Source organism: Dreissena polymorpha, chromosome 2, assembly GCF_020536995.1.
Source record: "Dreissena polymorpha isolate Duluth1 chromosome 2, UMN_Dpol_1.0, whole genome shotgun sequence".
NCBI lineage: Eukaryota > Metazoa > Mollusca > Bivalvia > Myida > Dreissenidae > Dreissena > Dreissena polymorpha.
Window position 1 is genome coordinate 111819544 of NC_068356.1, and position 23367 is coordinate 111842910.

Consider the following 23367-nt stretch of genomic DNA (forward strand, 5'->3'; position numbering starts at 1 on the left):
TTTAAACGGTGTAATTTAATTTTATTTCAGTAATAATATTCATTTCAGGGTTTAAACATGCACCAGAGTATACGCAAATGAAACTTTGGAATTTTTAAAACGCATTAACATTGGTAAAACAGTAGCACACTTAGTTACATAGATAACATGCATGTATGAGATAGCTTGCGATTTATCTCGACATAAAACGTAGTGCTGTACTATATATATCATTCGTACCAGTGAGAAAACTTTGTTGAGATTCCTTCCTTCCAGCAATAAAACTGATGTGAGCAAACCGATCGATTGAATCCTTTTAAACAAAGGTATTACCTTAAAACTAAAATTTATATGCAGTTGAACATGAGCAAACATTTCATAGCATTTTAAAGACGGCCGAGTTGATATTTCTCACAACAATTTGGTTTTCTCAACTGACCAGAATTGATCAGCATTCGTCTGATACATTCTAAAGCTTAACTCTTCCATACCGATTTTCGCAAAAACTGTACCAAAAAATGCCAAAGCATCATAAATACGAAACCTTATCATGTACATAACGGAATCCTCAAGACTATTTTGAACCTGTGACGTATGCACGCTTTGGGTCACATGAGCGCCAACATCACGTGATTTCCACTCCCGCGCTTTTAAAAACAAAGAAGATCCACTAAATAACAACAAACGAATTATGTCTGCGGATAGCCCTAGCAAAGTGCGTGAGTATAAACATGTTTTTGTCTTAATGGATAAACGAGGATCATTGTGTATTTAATATCATGTTCGAAAAAAGTGAGAATGCAAGCTGATCGCATAAAATTAAAAACGATTTCTCATATCAGAGCGAATTCAAGAAGGTCGATTTGTAGATTGAAAACAAAAGGAGTTTTTGTCATGCTTGATGATAGTTTATTTAACTTTGCCGAGTTTAGTTCTTGCTACCATAACTTTAAATGTCGCTTTTTATGATTTTTGACTGGCGCGACTTTATACAGGTCTGTCAATACTATATAAACTGTACGCTGAAGTTTCTTTAGCTATGCCGAGTCCTGTCCGTTTGCTTGTTCCATTGTTTACGGGTAATTAAATGTTTATTTATCATTCAATGCACAACTTTATTAACCCATTTATGCCTAACGTCTAGAAAAAAGGCCTTGGCATACAGCGTGGACCCATATGAGACGCCGCATCATGCGGCGTCTCATCTGGTTCTGCGCTGTTTGCTTTAATGAATTTCTATAAGAAATATTATAAATAGAAAAATAAATATACTAGACATCCCTTATTTTGGAAACAAATTAATCCAAGAAGGATGAGAGAGTCCACCAGGCATAAATGGGTTAAATTTACAATCAATAATTCTTTTAGGGGTCAAGATAGTGCAAAAGTAGCACCGGATACTTCCATTTTCCTGTATATTGATGTGTGTATCCTGCATTACCTAAATATATTATCTCAGAATTCTTTGACAAGTCTTATTATTTGGACTACTAGCCCAGTCTACATGCTAACCACTAGTCCGACAGCCCGTGGCTAGTGGATTGTTGTTCCAGCTAGTAAAAAATATTAATTTATATGGTCAGGCTTGTAGATTTTTCTATCTGTTTCTATTAATGCATAATGATATAGACTAGTGGTTTAAAATGCTAATAATGATGACTGCTACCTCAAATAACATTGGATTCAAGTGTCTTGTTGTGATTTTCAAGTAAAATATTTCAGTTTATCAATCTGGTGGATTTTTTGGTGGAATAGTTATTTTGCTTTGACCCAGATCAATGGCTGATAAAAGTGCTTTATCTCTGATTTCAGTTATATATTAAACTTAACAAATTGAATATACATGTGTTTACATGTAATTTGTTTTACAGAGCTCAATATCATCGAATCGGAGTGAAGGCTCAGGGTCTACTACAGAATCATATGATTTTGTTCTTCCTTCACCTGATTGGGGAAGAGGACGAGGAGTCAGTAGGCAGCTTGAACCCCGTCCAGGACCAAGTAATGAATCTGGTCGAGGGCGATCCAGGGGAAAGCGGGGGAAAACCAAGGCAAAGACGGCTTTCACTTTGTCAGCAAACGATGTTACCAGGTTGCAGCTGACACACCAACAAAAAAAGGAGCAATGTGATGTAAGTAGTAAATTTTCGTAATTTTTACTTTTGAGATTACTCATTTTATGAGGACGATGATGTACAAAATCCTTTTAATATTCAATGGCTTAAAGGTACTTTTTAGCGGAAACTTTCAAGGTCATGTTCTCAGCTTAGTTAGGATTGTTTTCTTTTATCATAAAAAATCAAGAAAAGTTTTGATAAAGTATATTAAAATTAAACATTTTCACAAATAGTGGTATAAGTATTATTATAAAATTGACCTGCTTAACTGGTACTGTATGTATAAGTACAAGAGCTTTAGTTTGGTGTCCAATCAATGTAAGTTTTCTTTACTCAAGGCCTTGGTGGACCGACTCACTGGTGAAGAAGCCAAGGATCTCCTTAAAGAGATTTCAAATAAGATGCCGTTCCTCGTACTTGACGTTGCGGACAAACTGCTGGCTGGTCCACAATCTACACCGCCCCGGGGCGACTTTCCGGACTGATGTATCTGCACACGGTGCAGACCCATAGAGACAGTGCAGCAGCATGTGTGCTGTGGTATGCGCCCAGAACTGTGCCATAGCATAAATGCTGTAAGTTATTTGTAAAGAAACACATTTAATTTTTATACCCCGGTATGGTGGCATATAACAGTTGAACTGTCTGTCAGTCAGTCAGCATGTCTGTCTGCAGAAAACTTTAACTTTGGCCATAAATTTTGCAATAATTAAGATAGCAACATGATTTTTGGCATGTATATCTCATGGAGCTGCACATTTTTAGTGGTGAAAGGTCAAGGTCATCCTTCAAGGTCAAATATATGGCTTCAAAGCGGCGCAGTTGGGGTCATTGTGATTCTGACAAACACATCTCTTGTTCGTATATAACTTTGAATTTATAACGTATAACTTAGTTAGTAACCATTTGTTCTACTTCATTGTGTATTTTATTAGATATTTGTACTTGATAACCCTGATGTTTGCATTTCTTAGCTCGACTTTAATTTATGAAATATATATAGTGGAGCTATCCTACTCGCCCCGGCGTTGGCGTTCCCGTGTGTGTGAGCGTTGGAATGTTAAAGTTTGCGTACCACCTCCAATATTTCCTATGTCCCTCGACATATTGCTTTTATATTTTGCATACTTCTTTACCAATATGACCCCGATCTATTAACAAACACAGACAACTGTATCAAACATTTTGTAAGAATTATGGTCCTTTTTTCACTTAGAATTTGCACATTATTGATAAATCTATGTTTAAGTTTGCATACCACCTCAAATATTTTCGATGTCCCTTGAAATATAACTTTTATATTTTGCATGCTTCTCTACCAACATGACCCCAATCTATAAACAAGAGCAGACAACTGTATCAAGCATTTTGTAAGGATTAAGGCCCTTTTTTCACTTAGAAAATTGAATATTTGGTTAAGTTGTGTTTAGGGTCACTTTATTCCTAAAGTATCAAAGCTGTTGCTTTCATTCTTCAAATACTTTATTACTATCATGATGGTACTTTACTTGGTAAGTTGAATTGACCTTGACCTTTAAATGACCTTGACTCTCAAGGTCAAATTAATAAATTTTGATTAAATTGCCATAGCTTCTTTATTTATGATCGTATTTGATTCATACGTTGACAAAACAATACTTACCTGACATACCACATTGGACTCCACCCAAACCATCCTCCAAAATATATTTTTTTTAAATATGGAAAAAAAAACACTATTTTATTTTTGAAGGACTTTCCAACCATCGCTTTTGCTATCAAATTTGAAATAAAATCTATTAGTTTGTTTTATGTCTCTACAAATGTTCAATAGATTGTGGAAAATATACCTGAACTCAGAATTGTCTATAGAGTACAACTTTTGTAAACAATAATAGATCAATATTTTTCAATTATGGTCCTCTTCCACTTAGACTATGACTATATTACCTTGACCTTATTGAATATGAGCAATTTCCCCATGATGGGTTACGTTATACTGTCAAGCACTCGAATAGTCGAGCGCGCTGTCCTCTGATGACAGCTTTTGTTTAAACGTGTTATTAACATTTTAGGAGATGCGTCTAATGATCCTAGATGCTGGTGTCCTGCGCACCCAGATGCTGTACAGGAACGATGTTTTTGCTAGACATGCAGCATCAGAAAAGGGTGTAAACAAGTCGTATCGACATGCTGGCTATCGCCAGTACATCCTTATTCACCATCGCCGACTGGGACTGGGCATGATGAGACCAGTGCCTTCCTGCTGCACCTGGGCCATACGAGACACCTTCCCTGATCCAGATGGATTCTATGTTCCATATGAACCTTCTTGGTGAAAGACCAGTTCATTGCATTTATATAATGTGTTTATTCATTGCTATTTTGTATAATAAATACACTGTCTACGCGTTGTCAAATGTGTCAGTAGTTTTTGCTTAAAAAGGTTATTATAATGATTTTAATCATTAAGTTTAAAATGTAAACAAAGTAACAGAGATGGCTGGAATGCATGTGGAGATTTATGTTTAAATAGTGAGGATGGATAAAAGTGTCTCGAGCAGTTTTGATTGCATTGAATAACTTTGAGCAACTTGTATGGTATATCCATCAGCATGAAACTGATTAGTGATTATAAAATCACTAAAATACTTTTTTTTCAAATTTCAAGTACGTCAGCACATTTTATGTACCTAAAATGGAGTAAATTAACCAAAGTTTAGGAAGCTGTGAGTCTTGGCAAGTTGCAAATAAACATCAGTATTTAGAACAAACCAGTTATCCTCTGAATCCAAAGCACTTTAATGAATTAAAAAATATAGGATGTAGGCTTATTTGACAAAACTCACCAGATTTATTTGATATTTATTAAATCATTATATATATATATTGCTGGAAAACAGCAATTACAATGGCAACCAGAAATGAAATTGTAGAATTATTTTAGGAAACAATATGCTCTTTTTAAATTTGAAAACAAAAGGTAATTTGCAGCATTGTTATTTTAAGGATGTATTATATAATTTCATAATAATCAACCGTTGTTACCTCAGTTTCTACCATATTTAACTCTTGACTAGACACAAAGTCTGTGTATGAGGCATAGGAATAAAATATAAGACAAAAAATATGTACATTTTCTATCTATGAGAACATTTTACAAAGTTTGAAAAATACATCAATGGGTATGGGATTTATAGTGCTGATATGACTGTCTCAAATTTGACCGTTTGTCACGTAAACCATACATTATAAACTTGACCTTTAGCTGGCTTAACTTCCAAATATGTTATGCACATTGCCATGCTGAGGTGAACATTGAGCCTAGTGGGAAGAACAATCATTTAATGGGTATGGACATAACATGAAATTCTGGCTGTCTGACCTTTGACCCTCAAGGGACCTTGACATTGAGCCAATAAAAAGGTGGCCTAAATTATGCACATACCTTGTTGAGGGGAACATTAAACAAAGTTTGATGAAAATCCTTTTAGGGGTATAGGATTTATTTAGCGGACACATTGGAGATGGATGGACAGGACAGTGATTCCACTAAAGCTCCAACCACTCCCATCTTTATGTGGTGGCAGTATAACCACCATCATTCTACGTGTAAATTTGCAAATCATGCAACTGTTGTTTATTACATAATACTTGTCAAGAATAATAAGAAGATCTAGAAGAAAATGTTATGTTTGAAAAAAACAAACAAGATCTGTTTGTGAAACACTATGTCCCCCATATATTTGACCTTGAAGGATGACATTGACCTTTCACCACTCAAAATGTGCAGCTCTGTGAGATACACATGCATGCCGAATATCAAGTTGCTATCTTCAATATTGCAAAAGTTATGGCCAATGTTAAAGTTTGACGCACACTAGCAAACAAACCAACAGACAGGGCAAAAACAATATGTCGCCCAGTACAGAGTGGGGGACATAAACAGCTACAGCTTGCTTCAGAAGTGAACAAGAGTGCCAAACTGTCACAAGATACGCCCGTTTGAAGTTTTGGACAACTTTATAACTGTACCATGACCAATATTTAAACTTGACCTACATATCATCTGGGCACAACTTCTGACCAAATTTGGTGAAGATCGGATGAAAACTACTTCAATTAGAGAGCGTACACAATGCTAAATGCTTGAAATGCACTAAGTGACCATGTGACCTAGTTTTTGATCCTGCATGACCCATATTCGAACGGGCATTTAAAAAATCCTTCAGTAGACCTTGACATCGAGGAGCTAGCACAAGGGTGGCATAATTTCTTCACAGCACTGTTGATATGAACATTTGATCAAAGTTTGAAAAAAACAAGAGCAGCGCATAACGGGTGCCACGCTCGGCTGCGAAAGCTTGACAGATTTTTTTAGAGGTTACAGTGTCCTTGACCTAGTGAAACAAATATGGGTGTGGCGTGTAGAATTCATCAAGGTGCATGTACATATGAAGTTTCAAAGTTGTAGGTGGAAGCATTGTGATGTTAGAAGCAAAGTTAAATTTTTATATTAGAGGTCAGTGACCTTGGCCTTTGACCTAGTGACCCAAAAATGGGTGTGGCGTGTAGAACTCATCAAGGTGCATGCACATATGAAGTTTCAAAGTTGTAGGTGGAAGCACTTTAATTTTAGAGCCAATGTAAAGGTACAGCCGAGCTAATAATACTGTGTTAATGCTTGAAAGTATTATGTTTTAGATTGCCTGTGAATCTTTTTGACAAATATAAAACAAAAAACTCAATAAATTCCAACACAATAGACATCAGTGTCTTTGAATGTTTGCAGATAATCTGCCTAGTTCAGATTCTACCTCCATTTTGCCAATCTTGACTTCCTTTGAGCGACAAGTTCTGCAGTCGGTGGTGGTTCGATGGAAGCAATGGTGGAAGCAATGTTTCTGGGATCGCCAGCCTGTCTTTTGATTGGATGGTAGATTCGTTTCTGGCCTGTGAAGTACTCGTTGACTGCTGCAACAATCAGCTTTTCAATGTAGCTGTAAGCCTTCGTCACCTACACTGGGTACACTGTCCACTTGTTCCCTCTCTTGAAAAACTGCCTTTTGTAGCTAAAACAAATAGATATACTGCAACAAAAAAAGCTAAAACACTTTAACAAACATTGCAAGTGGTATAGGACCACAAAGTCCATGTACATAACGAGATGAAGTCAACATAAAAGGAGCAAATAATCTGATAATGAAAGATCTTTTGGAAGCACAAAATACACTCCAAGTACTGTGAAACCATTATTATTCGTCCGACATTAATTTTCGCCTTTTTCGTCCTTCGACCGATGGACGAAATCAAGATCCTAACGAACAATTATGTCCCATATTTGAAAAAAATAAGACTGAATTACCGTAGGCATGAGGCATTTAAATCCAGCGTAATCCACGCATATACACAGGGCTCGAAATTAACACTCGCACACTTGCAACATGCGAGAAAAAAAGATTGCAAGGTAAGTTATAAGCCACTAGTATTTTTTGCAAATAAAGAAATAGTGAAAAAAAACGAGTTATACTGCTTAATGCGTTCGACGGCGTGAACGCTAAAATGTAAGTCAATTTTTTGAACGTCCGAATACCCATATGCGGAAGCGCGCACCTTGTTTGTTGACTGGTATACTTATAATACAGATACACAGATGGTATTGATACAAAGAACATGAAACCGTCGACTATTCACACTCAAGTTAAATCCGGTTTTGACACAAAGGGGTGTTCATTATACAGTGTACTGACAACTGACATTTCCTGTAAAACGCGAATGCAATAAGGCTGTATCGATTACCCATTGTGTGTATTGTGTTTTTCAGGGGTGTTGCAGTTTATACAGCCTACACGCGACGAATCCGGATTAAAGACAATACTATTAAACGCAATTAAAATATGACGATGTGTGATCAACACCTTATTATCAGTTTGACCGTGATAGTAATGGAAAAAGACTAATTGGCAATTGGCTTCATTGTTTAAAACACTCGTTAACGATTATTCAGTCCCACTTATCCGCTAATCATAACAAAGAACGTGTCAATGACATAAAATAATAAGGGACAGTTACTATCACCTAAAATAACAGATTTGTTAATTGGCATATGCCAAACAAGGCCCACCTCCTGCAAGTGACTACCAAGTGTCACCTCTCTTTCCCCAGCAGGATTTTTTCGCAACCGTGTATTACATGTATTACAAACAAATCGGACGTTTTTTTTGTTTTTTTTTTCAAAACCAGAAATGGACGAATTTAAGAGCGGACGAAATAGTCATTTTTATGAAAAGGGCGAAATTTTGTGCCGACGAAAATAAATGGTTTCACAGTAGTTTAAATAAATAAAATAATTCATTCTTCCACTTACCAGAGCTCACCGTTTGTATCCTTCTTGTACAGCCTGTCCAAATGTTGCATATAATCTATGGCTTCAAGCTGGCATCTGCACTTGTATATTGGATACCTAGAACAAAATATAAATGCATAACCAATATTATTTAAGAGAAAATACTTTCAAATCAATTATAAAGCATGACTACAATTTTTTAACTTTAATCACAGAAGAAAGATATCAAATCGGTTTGTTCATACTAGATATCTGATTATCTTTCCAAAGTATGTGAATGTACAACTTAAATAACAAATTAAATCAAATGCTTACGTGTATGCCTGTGTTTTAGATGCATACATTAACAAGTGGTTGTGGAATGACTCAAGCTCTGATGTTGTCCTTAAAAGCAAATACACGTATTGATTAACTTTCACTGTAAATGTATCTAAAAATATTCTAAAATGTCTGCCATAAGACTGTATTTAAGTGTACAGAACAACTTTTGAGGCTGGTTGGTTTTCTTATCAACTGAAAGCAGTATAAGCAAAAAGCAGAATGATGTTTGTATGTACTTTGATATATGCGAAACAAATAACACTATATATGTATATATTCCAAATCACAAATCAACTACTCTTACAAAATTGCTTTATTTCATTTATCCTGATAGTAAAATCCCATCCAGCACTCTTTTCGTAACGAAGCAGATACATACTGGCATGTGGTGTAGTGGTGAAGATTTCCAAGGAATCTTGTCTCACGTACAACTTTCTCCAGGGCCACTATCTCGTGTCCTGTTGGATCCAGCCATTGCATGTTTCCCCTGTCTTGATCCTCATCCAGAGCTTCATGGTCACATTCACCCAGTATCCATCTGTGGACATTGGCAGTATGGTTGAGGACTGCTACCATCTTCATCTAAAAAAAGATCATATTGCAAACAATCGAGAAAAAAAATGTACAAATACTTATCAGGCTGTTAGACTTTCAAAGTATATAAAGTTCTAATTTGTGCCAATGTCAAGTCATTAACTTGAGCTATTCTTACACTTAGTTTCAGAGCATCCCCTTTGCATGTTTTGCTGCATGGTAGAAATGGTTGACAACAGGCTCCACCCATGATCTTAGCGCCTCATTCCCTCTCTCTTGAGAAACCTTTAGCAAAGCAAGTTTTTGATAAGAACAATAAAGTGCAAACAAATATAAATACACATATCATGCTGCTATCATTGAAACAGATCTATAACTGTTACATTTTGTATGAAGCTGCTAATTCTTATGGTCGAAATATAACATATATCAATTATATAAAAAATCAAACTGTTAACTATTATCAGTCTATATTCTTTACGTATGATCAACAACCTAGGTGGATAATTTCATTCAATATCCAAATAAACAAGGGCTGTTTGTAAAACATGCATGCCCCCCATATGGGCTGTCAGTTGTAGTGGCAGCCATTGTGTGAATACGTTTTTTGTCACTGTGACCTTGACCTTTGACCTAGTGACCTGAAAATCAACAGGGATCATCTGCCAGTCATGATCAATGTACCTATGAAGTTTCATGATCCTAGGCCTAATCATTCTTGAGTTATCATCAGGAAACGATTTTACTGTTTCGAGTCACTGTGACCTTGACCTAGTGACCTGAAAATTATTAGGGGTCATCTGCCAGTCATGATCAATGTACCTATGAAATTTCATGATCCTAGGCCTAATTATTCTTGAGTTATCATCAGGAAACCATTTTACTGTTTCGAGTCACTGTGACCTTGACATTTGACCTAGTGACCTGAAAATTATTAGGGGTCATTTGCCAGTCATGACCAATGTACCTATGAAGTTTCGTGATCCTAGGCGTAAGCATTCATGAGTTATCATCCGGAAACCATTTTACTATTTCGAGTCACTGTGACCTTTGACCTAGTGACCTGAAAATCAATAGGGGTCATCTGCCAGTCATTATCAATGTACCTATGAAGTTTCGTGATCCTAGGCGTAAGCATTCTTGAGTTATCATCCGGAAAACATTTTACTGTTTCGAGTCACTGTGACCTTGACCTTTGACCTAGTGACCTGAAAATCAATAGGGGTCATCTGCCAGTCATTATCAATGTACATGTACTTATGAAGTTTCATGATCCTAGGCCTAAGCGTTCTTGAAATCTCATCCGGAAACCATCTGGTGGACGGACGGACCGACCGACAGACCGATATGTGCAAAACAATATACCCCCTCTTCTTCAAAGGGGGTCATAATCATTGAAATTCAGAAATAAAGAATATGAAAATAGAAATGTATCTGAAACAAATTAAATATATACTGAAGCCTTACTGCAAATAGCTTTTTTTCCGAGATTCTTCGCACCATGCCACATGTCCCAACTATGTTTAATCTTGCCATGTTCTTTCTATGCAAAAGAATATAACTTATGCAAACAGTTGTAAACAACTAATTCATTTCAGCAAGTAAATTCCACATCACAGCTTTTGGGGCAAAATTAAAAAACAAAAAACAAAAGTGTTCCTTTCAATCAAAGAACTAAAAAGACATTTTTAAGTAAGAAATACTATTGGAAGAAGAGAAAATCTTACTCATGAGCGACGAGATTTGAGAATGGGCATCAGTTACGACCTCCACCACTTGCACACCCTCCTTCAACAACCTCGAAAGCGCTTTCTTGAAGGCAAATGTTTCCATCACTGTAGACTATAAGTATAAAAACAAAACTTGGAAGTTGAGGACATCAATTGGTTGTGTAAAATAATTATTTCTAATGAATAATGAGAAGTAAAAACATCTTGCTATTTGTTACTGACCACTGTATCCTTAACATTTCAATACATGTTTCAGTTATTTTACTCGAGACAATTAGTAATAACTAGATGCCCAATGCCAACATTGAGCCCGTTGACTGTGAATAGGTTAAGAAAAGAAGCGAAATTGGGACAAAGCGTAATGTTTGCTCTTTTGGCAAAGTCATTTATCTGGAGCTTTCGGATTGTGATAGTGAACACGGTGAGACAGTGTATCGCACACAAGACATTCCATCTGTGTCATTGTTGTCTGAAATGTGCTATCATGTCCTGTATTTATATTAAAATCTCCCATTATGATATTTACCAACATAAATTGACGAAAAATATATCTTAGTATTAGCAAATGTGTAAATATGCACAAACCATCGGAAAGTTTGCATGATTTTTGCATAATTGCCAGAATTTACTGATTTAATCATCATATTTCTACCCCGCTACTTATCCATCAATTTATTACAAAGATATGGAAGGGACAAGCCTATTTAAACACAATATTGAAATATGACCTTGAAAGGCTAAGTGTGACCTTTACCTTTCAGATAGATACCTGGGTCTTATTCCCGACACTTCCTCTTACTGTACTTTACATTTGTGCCAAGTAATATCAATATTAACCAAGGTATGGCAAAGTTACGAGCTGGACAACAAAATATTACCTAATTTTGACCTTTGACCTCAAACTTTGACCTTTACCTTTTCATAGCTCCACAGTTTTTGCGCATAACAGGCTGTCTCATTATTGTGAACATTTATGGTAAGTTATTTGAGTTACGTTCGGACAAGCATAATCCGGAAGGACGCCCAGCCGGACGGACGGACGCACCTACACTCAACCGCCATTGTGACAACTATTTCAAGCTCACCTCAAGCGGTCTCGACAAAAAAATTGATGACCCTTAACTATTTTAAGAATATCACTGCCAGCATGTGTAGAATATGCTCAGCAATTTGATGTTTTCAGATCAGATTGGGTTTTGTACATTCTTCATTAGTTTTCTTTAAAAAAGTAGTTAAATTGTGTATAAACAAAAGGCACACATGATTGAAATACCTTAAGCTGGCATTCCCTTTTGTCAACCTCCTCCATGGCAAGGATCCCTTTCGTCTGCTGGTTCATGCAGGTGTATGTGCAGTACTTTGCACAATGGACAGGGATGTCCCTGCGTCCATCACCTTTAATTACACATGTACACAATGTAAATTATGCAATTCATATTAATCACTAGGTTAAGACATCTATCAGTTTTTAGTGTGAGCGTTAATGTTACAGAGCAAAGTTTGCAAATCAGTATGCGCTTAACTGCTTAACTACGCTATGGAAAGACAACCACTGCCTGTTTCAGTAAAATTACTTATTATTACGCATTATTAGCAGACGACACATTTATGCTAGACGCGTCTGCTGGGAAAGATAACCACCACATCTGCCTGTTCACTGCAGTGGGTGTATATGACTAATAGTGTTTAACAGCTTGTAAGACAACATTGGCCAGTCTAAGTGTTTATCATTGAAATCTGTACATATTGGCTGTTTTCAGGGACAACGGGGCTTAATGCATGTCAAATAAGATTTACCTGTGCACACTGATTAGCCTGTTTAATTCGCACAAGCTAATCAAGGACGACATTTCTGATATTTATAATGTTTTTCGTTTAAAGAGTCTATGGTACTGGGATGACAATTAATGCATATGCGTTAAGCCCTGTTTACCCAAAATGAAGCTTAAATTATATTTTTTATTATTGATTAAAAAACAACAACATCTGAACCTGTGCTTTAAGACACACTCTTTATAAATTTTAATGGGTTGTGTTCATTAAAAACTTGCAATATAAAAAGCTATTACATAATTAAAAAAAAAAGTTGCGTCTAAACTTATACAACAGCGAACACCTACAGTGCCTTCAGCGCTTTGATCATTTTAAGTGTTCATATTACTCGGCATTATTGTTTTTCTAAACATTATTTAATACAAATTCAAAACACAGTGACATGAAACAAAGTAACACACCTGAAATGACTACATTTGTTTCTCTGGTCTCTTCAATGGCTGAGGCTCGAATATTACTCCAGTACTGCTCAACTGTAGGAGCGACAAAATGTCTCTGGATCTTCTGGAAGGTTGTTCTATGAGGGAGACCAAGATTTATGATCTTGGCCAGCAATGCAACCTTTTGATAGTTGTTGCAAGACAAAATTGTTGATGCCATGAGCATAAACTTGCCCAGAAAAGAGCCGTAACGCAATTCTGGCTGGCTTGCCCAAGACTTCACCGTCTTCCCACAATCACAAATCTGAAGAAAAACAAACCATCATTTAATATTATTATTTATTATTGTAAGAAGAAAGAGTATAATAAGGTTATTATATTAATACACTACAGCTACTTCCACCACTACCACCACTATTCCTGCTAATACTCCTCCACTAAATAGATAACTACTTCAAGCACTACTTTCACTACTATGACTACAACAACTACTACCACGACTGAAACTTCTACTACTATTACTACTACAACAACAATAACTACTACTCCTACTACTAGTTGCACAAATACGACCACTAGTAATACAACAAGAAGAAACACTACAACATCAACAACAACATCAATAACAACAACTACTACCACTACTACCACCACCACCACCTCCACCACCACCACCACTACTACTACTACTGCTGCTACCACAACTGCTACTACTACTGCTATAACCAATACTGCTACTACTTCTGCTTATACTACTACCACAACCACTACCACTTCCACTACTACTACTCCTACTACTACTACCACCACCACCACCACCACCACCACCACCACCACCACCACCACCACCACCACCACCACCACCACCACCACCACCACCACCACCACCACCACCACCACCACCACCACCACCACCACCACCACCACCACCACCACCACCACCACCACAACCATTACCACCACAACCATTACCACCACTTCCAATACCACTACTACTACTACTGCTACCACTACTGCTACTACTACTGCTACAACCAATACTGCTAGTACTACTGCTACTACTACTACCATTACCACTACTACTACTACTACTCCTCCTCCTACTACTACTACTACTACTACAACCACTACTGATTTTTTCGGAGGAAAATCTCATACTCTTGAGTTTTTTTTTATTTTAGTTAACAGACATTTACACTTTGTCACATATCCTTTCCAGTTTACTGTGACAGCAGACCCAACTCTCTTTTTTGTCGGCTTTCGTTTTTCCCCACATCTACAGGATACTGGGATGTCAGCCAGCAGGGAAACCAAACAAGAATCTGTGAGCAGGTACATGGGCTGCTTGCAGTGTTCCTCAGTGACGCTGTTCAATTTTCTGAAGCTTGGGGGAACAATTGTCCTCTTCATCTTCATCATTCTCTTCATCACCAAAGTCCCCATGCACCTCAGCTTCAATCGGCCCTACATCTGGCACGTTGCTCACCTCAATGTCTGATTCCCTGTTATGTCAAGTAAAAGGTTTATAATATACTAAGGTAAAATTAACAAAACAAGACATGTGATTATATACACCAAAAGATACTCAAAAGGTTTACAATGTTCATCCCTAAGTAGTCATAGGAAAGTGTATGTGTATCTAGTTGCAGATGCACTCTTTATGCAGATTTGACCAATAACTCGTTTTTGTTCTACTACTTATGATCATTTCTTCTCATCTTAAAGAAAGCCTGTGATGTTTATTATGAAAAAGAACCAAATCACATCAACTTTTGCTCAGTCAAAAAAGAAAGTACAACTATTCAATCCTACTTTAAAAAGAGAAAATTCTATCTATACTTTCAGCTAAGTTGCAACAAACTATGTTATATTATGCTAACATATGTGAAAAGGAAATGTCAAGGCATTCCTCAAGTTGGAAAGTTGCGTCCTTACTATCACGGATGGCACCTGCATCTGGACTGGACGGGGGATCTGGATTATTCCATCTGGCAAAATGGCAGAAAAGAACTTAAAGCACTTATTTCTATACATGTCCAAATATTTCAATTTACATGATAATATGATAAAACTATGATTTATGTTTTGTTTTTGGATAAAGCCTGAAGCACATGAACAAGGTAAATGTTTATATATTTATATTTTGTGAATTATCACATAACTTATGAAAGCTCTTTCCCCACTTCTGTTCGGACTGAAAAAGAATGTATTTCAACATGAACAGTAACAAAGAATTGTAACATATATGCCATTTAGCTGGTACAGCAAGCTGAGTTATTGGTAGATGGCCTATTAATCTGGAGTGCAAGGGTGTTCTGGTTTAATTCTACTGGAAGAAAACTTTCTCTAGTATAATGTGTAACGCTTGAGGCATTATGCACTAGTCTGAAAAATTGACAATCAACATTCATCATCAATGACTTAAATGAGCAGAATGTTAGACACTTTCAATGATCGTTGATAGTCAAGGTAGAATCCAGAAAACTTGCTAGCTAGTAGTTCGGTCATATCACCACTGTAAGTCAATGGTGTTGCACACAAGTCCTGGCAAAGCTATTAGCCTATCTAAGCAGTTTGCAAGTACCACACACACATACTCATACAAAAAACTTACTGCTGCCCTACTTAGATCATTATTCAGAGGTAGTGCCTACTAGTGGGCAAATGGCAATATAAATAGTTTAAAGACCAATTACCACTTGTGTGTTCCGCTGGGTAGAGGGTCATACCCAAAACCCCTGGAATAATAAAACGAAGCTCTTACCAACTGAGCTATGTGGTGATAAGACAAGTTTGTAATTCCATAATTCATATTTTTTATCAAATCCCACCTATTATGGTCGATGTCTGTGAAGTCCGACATCTCCTGGACGCCAGATATTCCTGAACTGCAATCATAATTGCATATATTTATAAAAGTAACAACATTTAGATTTTAAAGTAATAGCCCAAATTCTAATACACATATATAAAAAGAATTTTTGTTACTAGCCCGACTATATAAATTGTTTTATTCCCACTAGCCCGAATGGATTTTCACTAGTGTGAATTTCGCACGCCGTGTAAGAGAACTCTGCACAATGCCATTAAAATTCAATATCTATCACTTTTATAATCATACCTGCCACTTGCTTGTGCAACATCTGACAATTAACTTGACCATTGTGGTTGTTCCACAAGCTTTGACTTTGGTGTAGACAGCTTTCTTCTTTTTGAGTGTGTTGAAGTTGAACTTTCCTCTGACTCAGAATGTCTTAAATGAAGGCAATATGTGAACTACATTTCTTACCGTGATATACTAGATACACATAGGATAATGTATAACTTATAAAAAGAAAAAAATATCAGTTGAAAACCCTTATAAGTGTTATGGTGGTTTCATTTATGTGAAGAGCAGAGTTTACATAAGTATTAAGAAGCATAACCATATTAAAAGGTAAGGACTTCTTACGGCCATTTATTAACACAATTATGTGGCAATGTTTTATATTCAACTTATAAACAGTGCAAATGTAATCTACACATATATTTGTCACAAAGTTTGTTTACATGTTGATTTTGTGAAACTAAATGTTAAGAAAACAATTTGATAACTCGATACATTTATCTGGCCCCATAGCTAAATGAGTGATCTGCACCAGTAATGTTCGATGTAACAACAATCGGAAACCAAGTTGCTTTCGTATTATCAAATTCTCGAATTCATAAAGAAGTAAAATTAAATGAACAAAAGAACGTAACAATTTAAATAGTTTATAGACCTAGATCTATACGTACTTTTCTTTGGCCGAGACGTTTTTTTTTGCATGTGATGCGATGAGCATTAATGTGAAAATACTGAGCTCAGGCCGGGGATTGAACCCACGACCTCCAGAGTGGTAGTCAGACACTTAAGCCACGTCGCCAAAGAGCTAGCACAACAGCAAGGCTGTTTGAAGTGACCTTATTTCACTACACTCCTCCCCCTTTTAAATGTTTCAAGGCCCAGACACGCCCGCTACAGCATGTCTTGCATCCGCATGGCCCTCCCAGAAACCATTTAACAGCTCAGACCCATTCCCGCATTCACAGTTCTTTTTTGCCACGTCGCCATTAAAGTGTTTCTACTTAATAAGACAACTCAAGTCCTTGATAATTTACTAAGATGCTTTATTCTGGTTTATGTACAGTAAAATTAGAGAGTTGTAATGGCTTCGTCTCGCGGTCGTGTTATGCCCATGCTAGTCTGAGCAGCTCTCGACAACACTTCCGGTTTGGCCTAGTCCCCGCCTCGTCTGGCCCGGTATCGTCTAACGACGTTTCACAACACTCCCCCCGACTTTGATGAGGCGGACCCTCTGCAAGGTGGGAGTAACCGGAACCGGAAGTAGTGATGTAGATGGACCAACTACCGTGTGGGAGGCCCGGAGCACCGGAAACGGAAGTGAAGATGCAGACTGCAACATACAAAGGACTGCATTAACATTCCACGGACAATTTACTTAAAAACAAAATTAAAATATATTTTAAAATAAACTCTCGCTTTAACTTTCTGGGATATGTTAAACACCCAATATTAAAGTTTTAACAGCATAGGATTTCCATTGAAAACCCCAATATTAAAATCAATACTTCACACTTTTTTCTTTTGTTCAATCGGATTGTTTATTCATAACCCCATTTTACAAAAACAACGGATTTTTAATAATTGACAGCAAATGGGATTTTAAATAAAACCCCAATACCGACCTAGCTGAAGTATTAATCCTTGATCCGGTACAACGTCTTGGCATTTTTTGCAGTTACAGACAGGATGTGGTCCGCTGACACTTGTCGAAGTTCGGCCACGATCTCTGCTGTCCTGTAAATTTGATTTGGTGAAGACAATGGCTGTCCCTCTAGCGTAAAGTAGGGCGCATCGGTTTCCAACAGAAGTCTGTATTCTTTTACCAAATTCGAAGAGTCACGGTGATTCCGGTCAAAATTCTTTACCATGCTGGTGAACCCAAACCACGTCTCGGGGAACTGCTCCAACCATCGCTCCAACAAATATGGATAACCAGTAAAATAATGTAGGTTGATCCTCTGCATGCGGGAGATTCTTTTCTTAAGATGATGAAGAAGAAGTAGGTAGGCTTCCGTCCCGCATTCATCCTTCATCCCCCTACAATGAATTTCCAGAACGTGTTCCTGTTTTACCAGGGGTGTTAGCCGCCGAAGCAGTTCCGATTGATATGCCCATTCGGATTCTGGGTCGGAGTGGTCTATCCCAATTTCTCCAAACGCCGTTACACGCTCTGACCGCAACAACCTTTGTAGACGCTCCACTGCTTCATCCAGTAACCGGCGAGACTTCCGGGCATGATGTGGGTGGAGGCCTAATGCTACAACGATGTTGCCGGGTAGTACATTCAGCTGACTGATGGTAGGGTAAGTAGATGGGTCACAAAATACCGCTACCGACCCTCCTAGACGTACTAGATGGTTAGGCTCCACTGGTCCAGCATATAGAAGTTTGGTTATATCCTTTGCCCATGGGATGGATGTTTTCTCGGACAACCTATCTGGATGAAAATGACTATCCACCGCCATGGGGAGCTCTACTTCCTGGCATTCATTTGGATGCATTCCTTCCATACTGGCCGTATCCTCTTCTTGATCACTCTGGGGCTTTTGGAAAAAAGGTCCCGTGAAGAAGTTCTTCCAGAACATACAACGCTCTACCTGAAGACTGGCACTAATGAGGTGTAATACTCTCCAGTGATGTAATACAGCAACATAATTTGGCGGCAGTATCTGAAACTTATCCGGAACAGAACGACCAAGGTACTGGCAAAAGTGCTTCATTATTTCCGATTGTCTTGGAGTTACTTCGTGTTCTTTGAGTAGAGTATGCATCTTGGCAAACTCCAGAAGCGTCCAAGGTACCCGGACGTCCTTTCAGCCATGAGACTACCATCTCCAAAGCATGGATACGGCCTTGAATGATATCTGTATCAGCTTCTGGAAGACTCTCCGAGAAGATGCCAGGAACATGATTATGAAACACATGTGTCTTAAGGTATTTGATCTCTCCGGCACATCCAGGAATAAACAGTTAACGATCCTTCTTCTCTCGTTCCTAGTAAGTAAGTGGGTATCTATCTTCCGGACCTTTCGGGGAGGTTGTAGATCTTCGGTTTCTCCAACAGTAACCCTCAGAGGAGGCAACTGTCTTCCCGATATAATGGATCTTGCTGGATACTCTCTTTCCTCCCGTGACTTACTAGGTACCGAGCATGGAGGTATGTCCCTTTTCGGAGAATAGCTGACAGCAATGGGTTTTTCCGAGGAACGTTCTGATGTTCTATCCGGTGTCCGATCTCGTTGTAATGTACGTGCCCTATCCAGTTTGGGTGATCTTTTCTTGGGATAAGGGCGCGCTTGATCCCTTCCTTGAGTCCTGGCATAGGAACGTTCTTTAACCCCTTCACGACTTCGGACATTCCGGTCTCTATACAAAGTACGTTCCTTATCCATTCTGCACACCTCCGCGTAGGTTCTTTGTGTTTTTGGTTGCCTATGTTCCTGAGCGCTCGTAGGACGAATGGGGACTTGGGATGGGACATGTTAAGTCCCTTTCCCGTTCAGGTGTTCGACTTATTCTCTTTGGCCTACTTCTTGGGATGGGACATGTTAAGTCCCTTTCCCCTGATGTAGTCCTGTTTCTTGGAATGGAACATGCTATTTCCCTTTCACCTACTGGGGTTCTGTTTCTTGGCCTTATATAAGGACATCCTCTGTCTGGCGTTCTTCTGTGAGGTTCCTTCACAGTGGGGCTATCGCTGGAGAGCCCCAGTTTGACCGTCTGAGGACTAAATTGGATCGTGAGGGTCCTTGTTTTGGCAGGGCTACTCATCTTTGGTTTTCCCTGTAATGGTTTGGGACTGGCCAACAGTCGAACAGTTCATCTGAATCAATATCGAACTCGTAGACAGTATTGGTTCCTTGTGTGGTCTTGAGCAGTTCGTCCTCATCCACCTCGACCTCTTTGACCTCCTTAGTCCCTTCGTTGGATACCAGGAACTGCCTCCGTTCGACATTGGTACGAAGGTTTTTTGATCCTGTCCCAGGTTGATAATCTTGAACTGTTTTTGTCCTTTTTGGAGCCAACTTCCAAACGTTGTCAGTATTCAGACCATTGGCAAACTTCCCAAGCCAAGAGCTGTACTTCTGCTTATCCTTCGAGCTGGCTTTCCTCATCAGATCCTTAGCTAATGCTGTAATCTTTACTTTAATTGGGATTAAAAGAATTAACCCCATTCGTCCCTTTACATGAAGTGCATTTGTACTTGTCAATGTCCAGAGCGTCTATTTGTGTAATGTTTACACAAGATCCATGATACCAAGTATCACAATAGTCGCAGTGGATCATAAATCTTCCATCCCATGGTTTACGGCATATGCAGTATATCTCTGCGGTGTCCGTTGAAGCGTCCGCTGGGGAACTTGTTAACCCGTTTTCTTTGACCCAGTTAGGCAATTTCCGATCCCTACAGGGCATCATCCGGTCATGGATAACGACAAACACTGAGTTTCTCAATCGAACACGGTAGAGGTACGCAGACAAATTTAGTATAATTATTGCCGGACCTTTCCATGGTGGACATAATTTCTTGCACCCTTTCAAGACGGCGGTGTCAAAAATATACACAACGTCCCATTCTGCATATGGCCTTAGTAGAACTCTCAAGTCATAATTTATCTTCATCCGTTTTGTTGAAGATTTCAAGAATTTTCTGGCAGTGTCATGAGCCTACTGAATATCCTGCATTAACTTGGACACGTACTCTTCCTTGTTGTCATATATACAGGGAACATGGGGAAGCATTAACTGCGCTGGGGTGTTGACCTCTCTGCCTAACATTAACATATTGGCAGTAAAACCGGTGCTTCTGTTCACAGAGGCCCTGAGTGCACCCGCAATCTGCTGAATGTTTTTGTCCCATGTATTTTGGTTCTTGCCAATAAAGCAGCGAACAGCGTCCATCAAAGTACGGTTAAAACGTTCTACTTGTCCATTTGCTGCAAGTCTATATGGAGTTGTCCTTGTTTTGTGTATATCTAGAGCTTCGCATACTGCCTGGAACAATTAACTGTCAAAGTTGCGCCCTTGGTCGGAGAACAGCTGTAGTAGATAACCAAATCTTGCGAAAAAGGTGTCTATAGCCGCTTTAGCCGTCATTTCCGCTTTCTGCGATGGTAATGGAATGTACTCTACCCATTTCGTAAATTGATCGACCATCATTAGGCAGTACTCGTTGCCGCTTGGTGTTTTGGGTTAAGGACCCAAGAAATCAATATGGACTCTTTCCATTGGACAGCCCGCTTGATACTCAGTAAACGGAACCCTTCCATAGCTCTTGTTTTTCTTATTCTTGCTACAAACTTCACATGTCAGAACATATCTTTCAATGTCTTTGGATAAACTATACCAGTATAACTTCTCCTTTAACTTTGCTTTGGTTCTAGCAACACCCTGATGACCAGAAGAATGAATGTCATGATGAAGTTGCATGGCAACTTCCCTGAAACTAACTGGTAATACCAACAGTAGGTCATGAGAATTGTTATGGATCTTGAAAAGAACGTTGTCCACAAGTTGAAACATCTCCTTGTTGATCCAATAACTTTTCGCTTCCTGACTTGCTAAAAATAGCTCCCCTTCTTCAGGAACTGTCTTGGTCTTAAACCATCTCAGAACAAAACCTCATGGATTCATCTTCTTCTTGGGTTTTACTCAGTTCTGGGAAAGTGAATCCCCAGCACTTATGTAGCTCCGTCTAACTGTACAGGCACAGTTTCTTTGCAGACTTATGCATATGGAATCCTGATGTCCATTAGGTCCTTCTATACTTACTGAGTAGATCTTACCAGAAATAGGCTCTCGGGACTCTTCTCCAGAGTACCCCGGCTTTGAGACTATCCTGGTAACGGGATGGTGCAACCACCCCGCTGGATCTTCTTTCCTGTTACCTCCTGAGTAGATCTCTCCAGAAATAGGCTCACGGGACTCTTCTCCAGAGTACCCCGGCTTTGAGACTATCCTGGTAACGGGATCATGAAACCACCCCGCTGGATCTTCTTTCCTGTTCCCTCCTGGATCCCAAACAGTTCTGAACAGTCTTAAACCTTCCTGTTCATCCAGCAACAGGTTGGAGAAAACTGCATTCTCCTGTTCCTCTACAGTTGCATCTTCCCCTGTAGTCAGTACACACTTTTTGGCTGTGATATCTTCAGCTTCTATTGCTGCTTCGACAGTCAAACCCCCAGTTGCTAAAGGAACTGCGTCATCTACCTCCTCAATGAACTGGCCCCACTGCTGATCTGCCCTAGTGCAATAGGGACATCCTCCACAGGGTAAATCCTTAACCTTTAACCCGGGTAAATATGAAGAACAAGGCAACATGCCGTCTGGAAGCCGAGAGAGTGCATCTGTGTTTCCATGTAGAACACCAGCCCTATGCTTGACAACCATGTGAAACTGTGACAACTCTTTCATCTATCTGGCAACCTGCCCTTGTGAATCCCTAAACCGCAAAAACCAGGTAAGACTTGAATGGTCCGTTCGGATGGTAAATATCCTACCTAATAGATAGTATTTGAACTGTCGGGTAAACCTCACAATTGCCAAAAGTTCCTTGCGAGTCGTACAATACCTCTTTTGCTCAGATGTAAGAGAAAAACTGCTGTAAGCGATAACCTTTTCCTCTCCTCCTTGAACCTGGCTGAGTACGCCTCCAATTCCTACATCTGACGCGTCGGTGTCCATAATGATTTGGTCCATACCATTGGGAAGTGACAACACAGGAGGTTGAACCAAAGCTCTTTTCAAGGCTTCAAAAGCTTCCTGTTGCTATAATCCCCATTTAAAGCTGTTTTTCCAGTAAGGCAGTATAATGGTGTAGCAAGGTCTGAAAACCCTTTCACAAATTATCTGTGATAGTTGACAAATCCTAGGAATCGTTCCACATCTTTGGTACAGGTGGGCGTTGGCCAATTTTCCTCAACTTCTGTATCTTTATTGGCCATCTTCATTGTGTTGCCACTCGCGATTCTTCCTAGGAATTCAACTTCATCCTGGAAAGGATGCATTTCTTCGGTTTTAACTTTAGACCATGCTTCCGTAA

At 38.7% G+C, this 23367-nt stretch overlaps 1 protein-coding gene and 1 long non-coding RNA gene across 2 annotated transcripts in view; both read right to left on the reverse strand.

Moving 5' to 3' along the window:
* The window catches only part of LOC127868532 (uncharacterized), a 147783-nt gene extending 137271 nt beyond the window's left edge, over positions 1-10512 (reverse strand). Inside the window, exon 1 of the long non-coding RNA XR_008044167.1 lies at positions 10464-10512. This is a non-coding gene — a long non-coding RNA (uncharacterized LOC127868532). The remainder of the gene's footprint in view (positions 1-10463) is intronic.
* A 6839-nt stretch (positions 10513-17351) lies between these two features.
* On the reverse strand, positions 17352-22000 carry LOC127868530 (uncharacterized metal-dependent hydrolase HI_0454-like). The gene is made up of 2 exons (XM_052410376.1): positions 17948-22000; positions 17352-17655 (listed from the first exon to the last, which is right to left on the reverse strand). Exon 1 carries the CDS (start codon positions 19094-19096, stop codon positions 17960-17962), a length of 1137 nt encoding a protein of 378 aa, XP_052266336.1. The 5' UTR covers positions 19097-22000; the 3' UTR covers positions 17352-17655; positions 17948-17959.
* Between the last annotated feature and the right edge of the window lie 1367 nt (positions 22001-23367).

Excerpts from the sequence above, each read along its gene's own strand:
- LOC127868530 (XM_052410376.1), bottom strand. The coding sequence starts at position 19,096 with ATGCATACTCTACTCAAAGAACACGAAGTAACTCCAAGACAATCGGAA.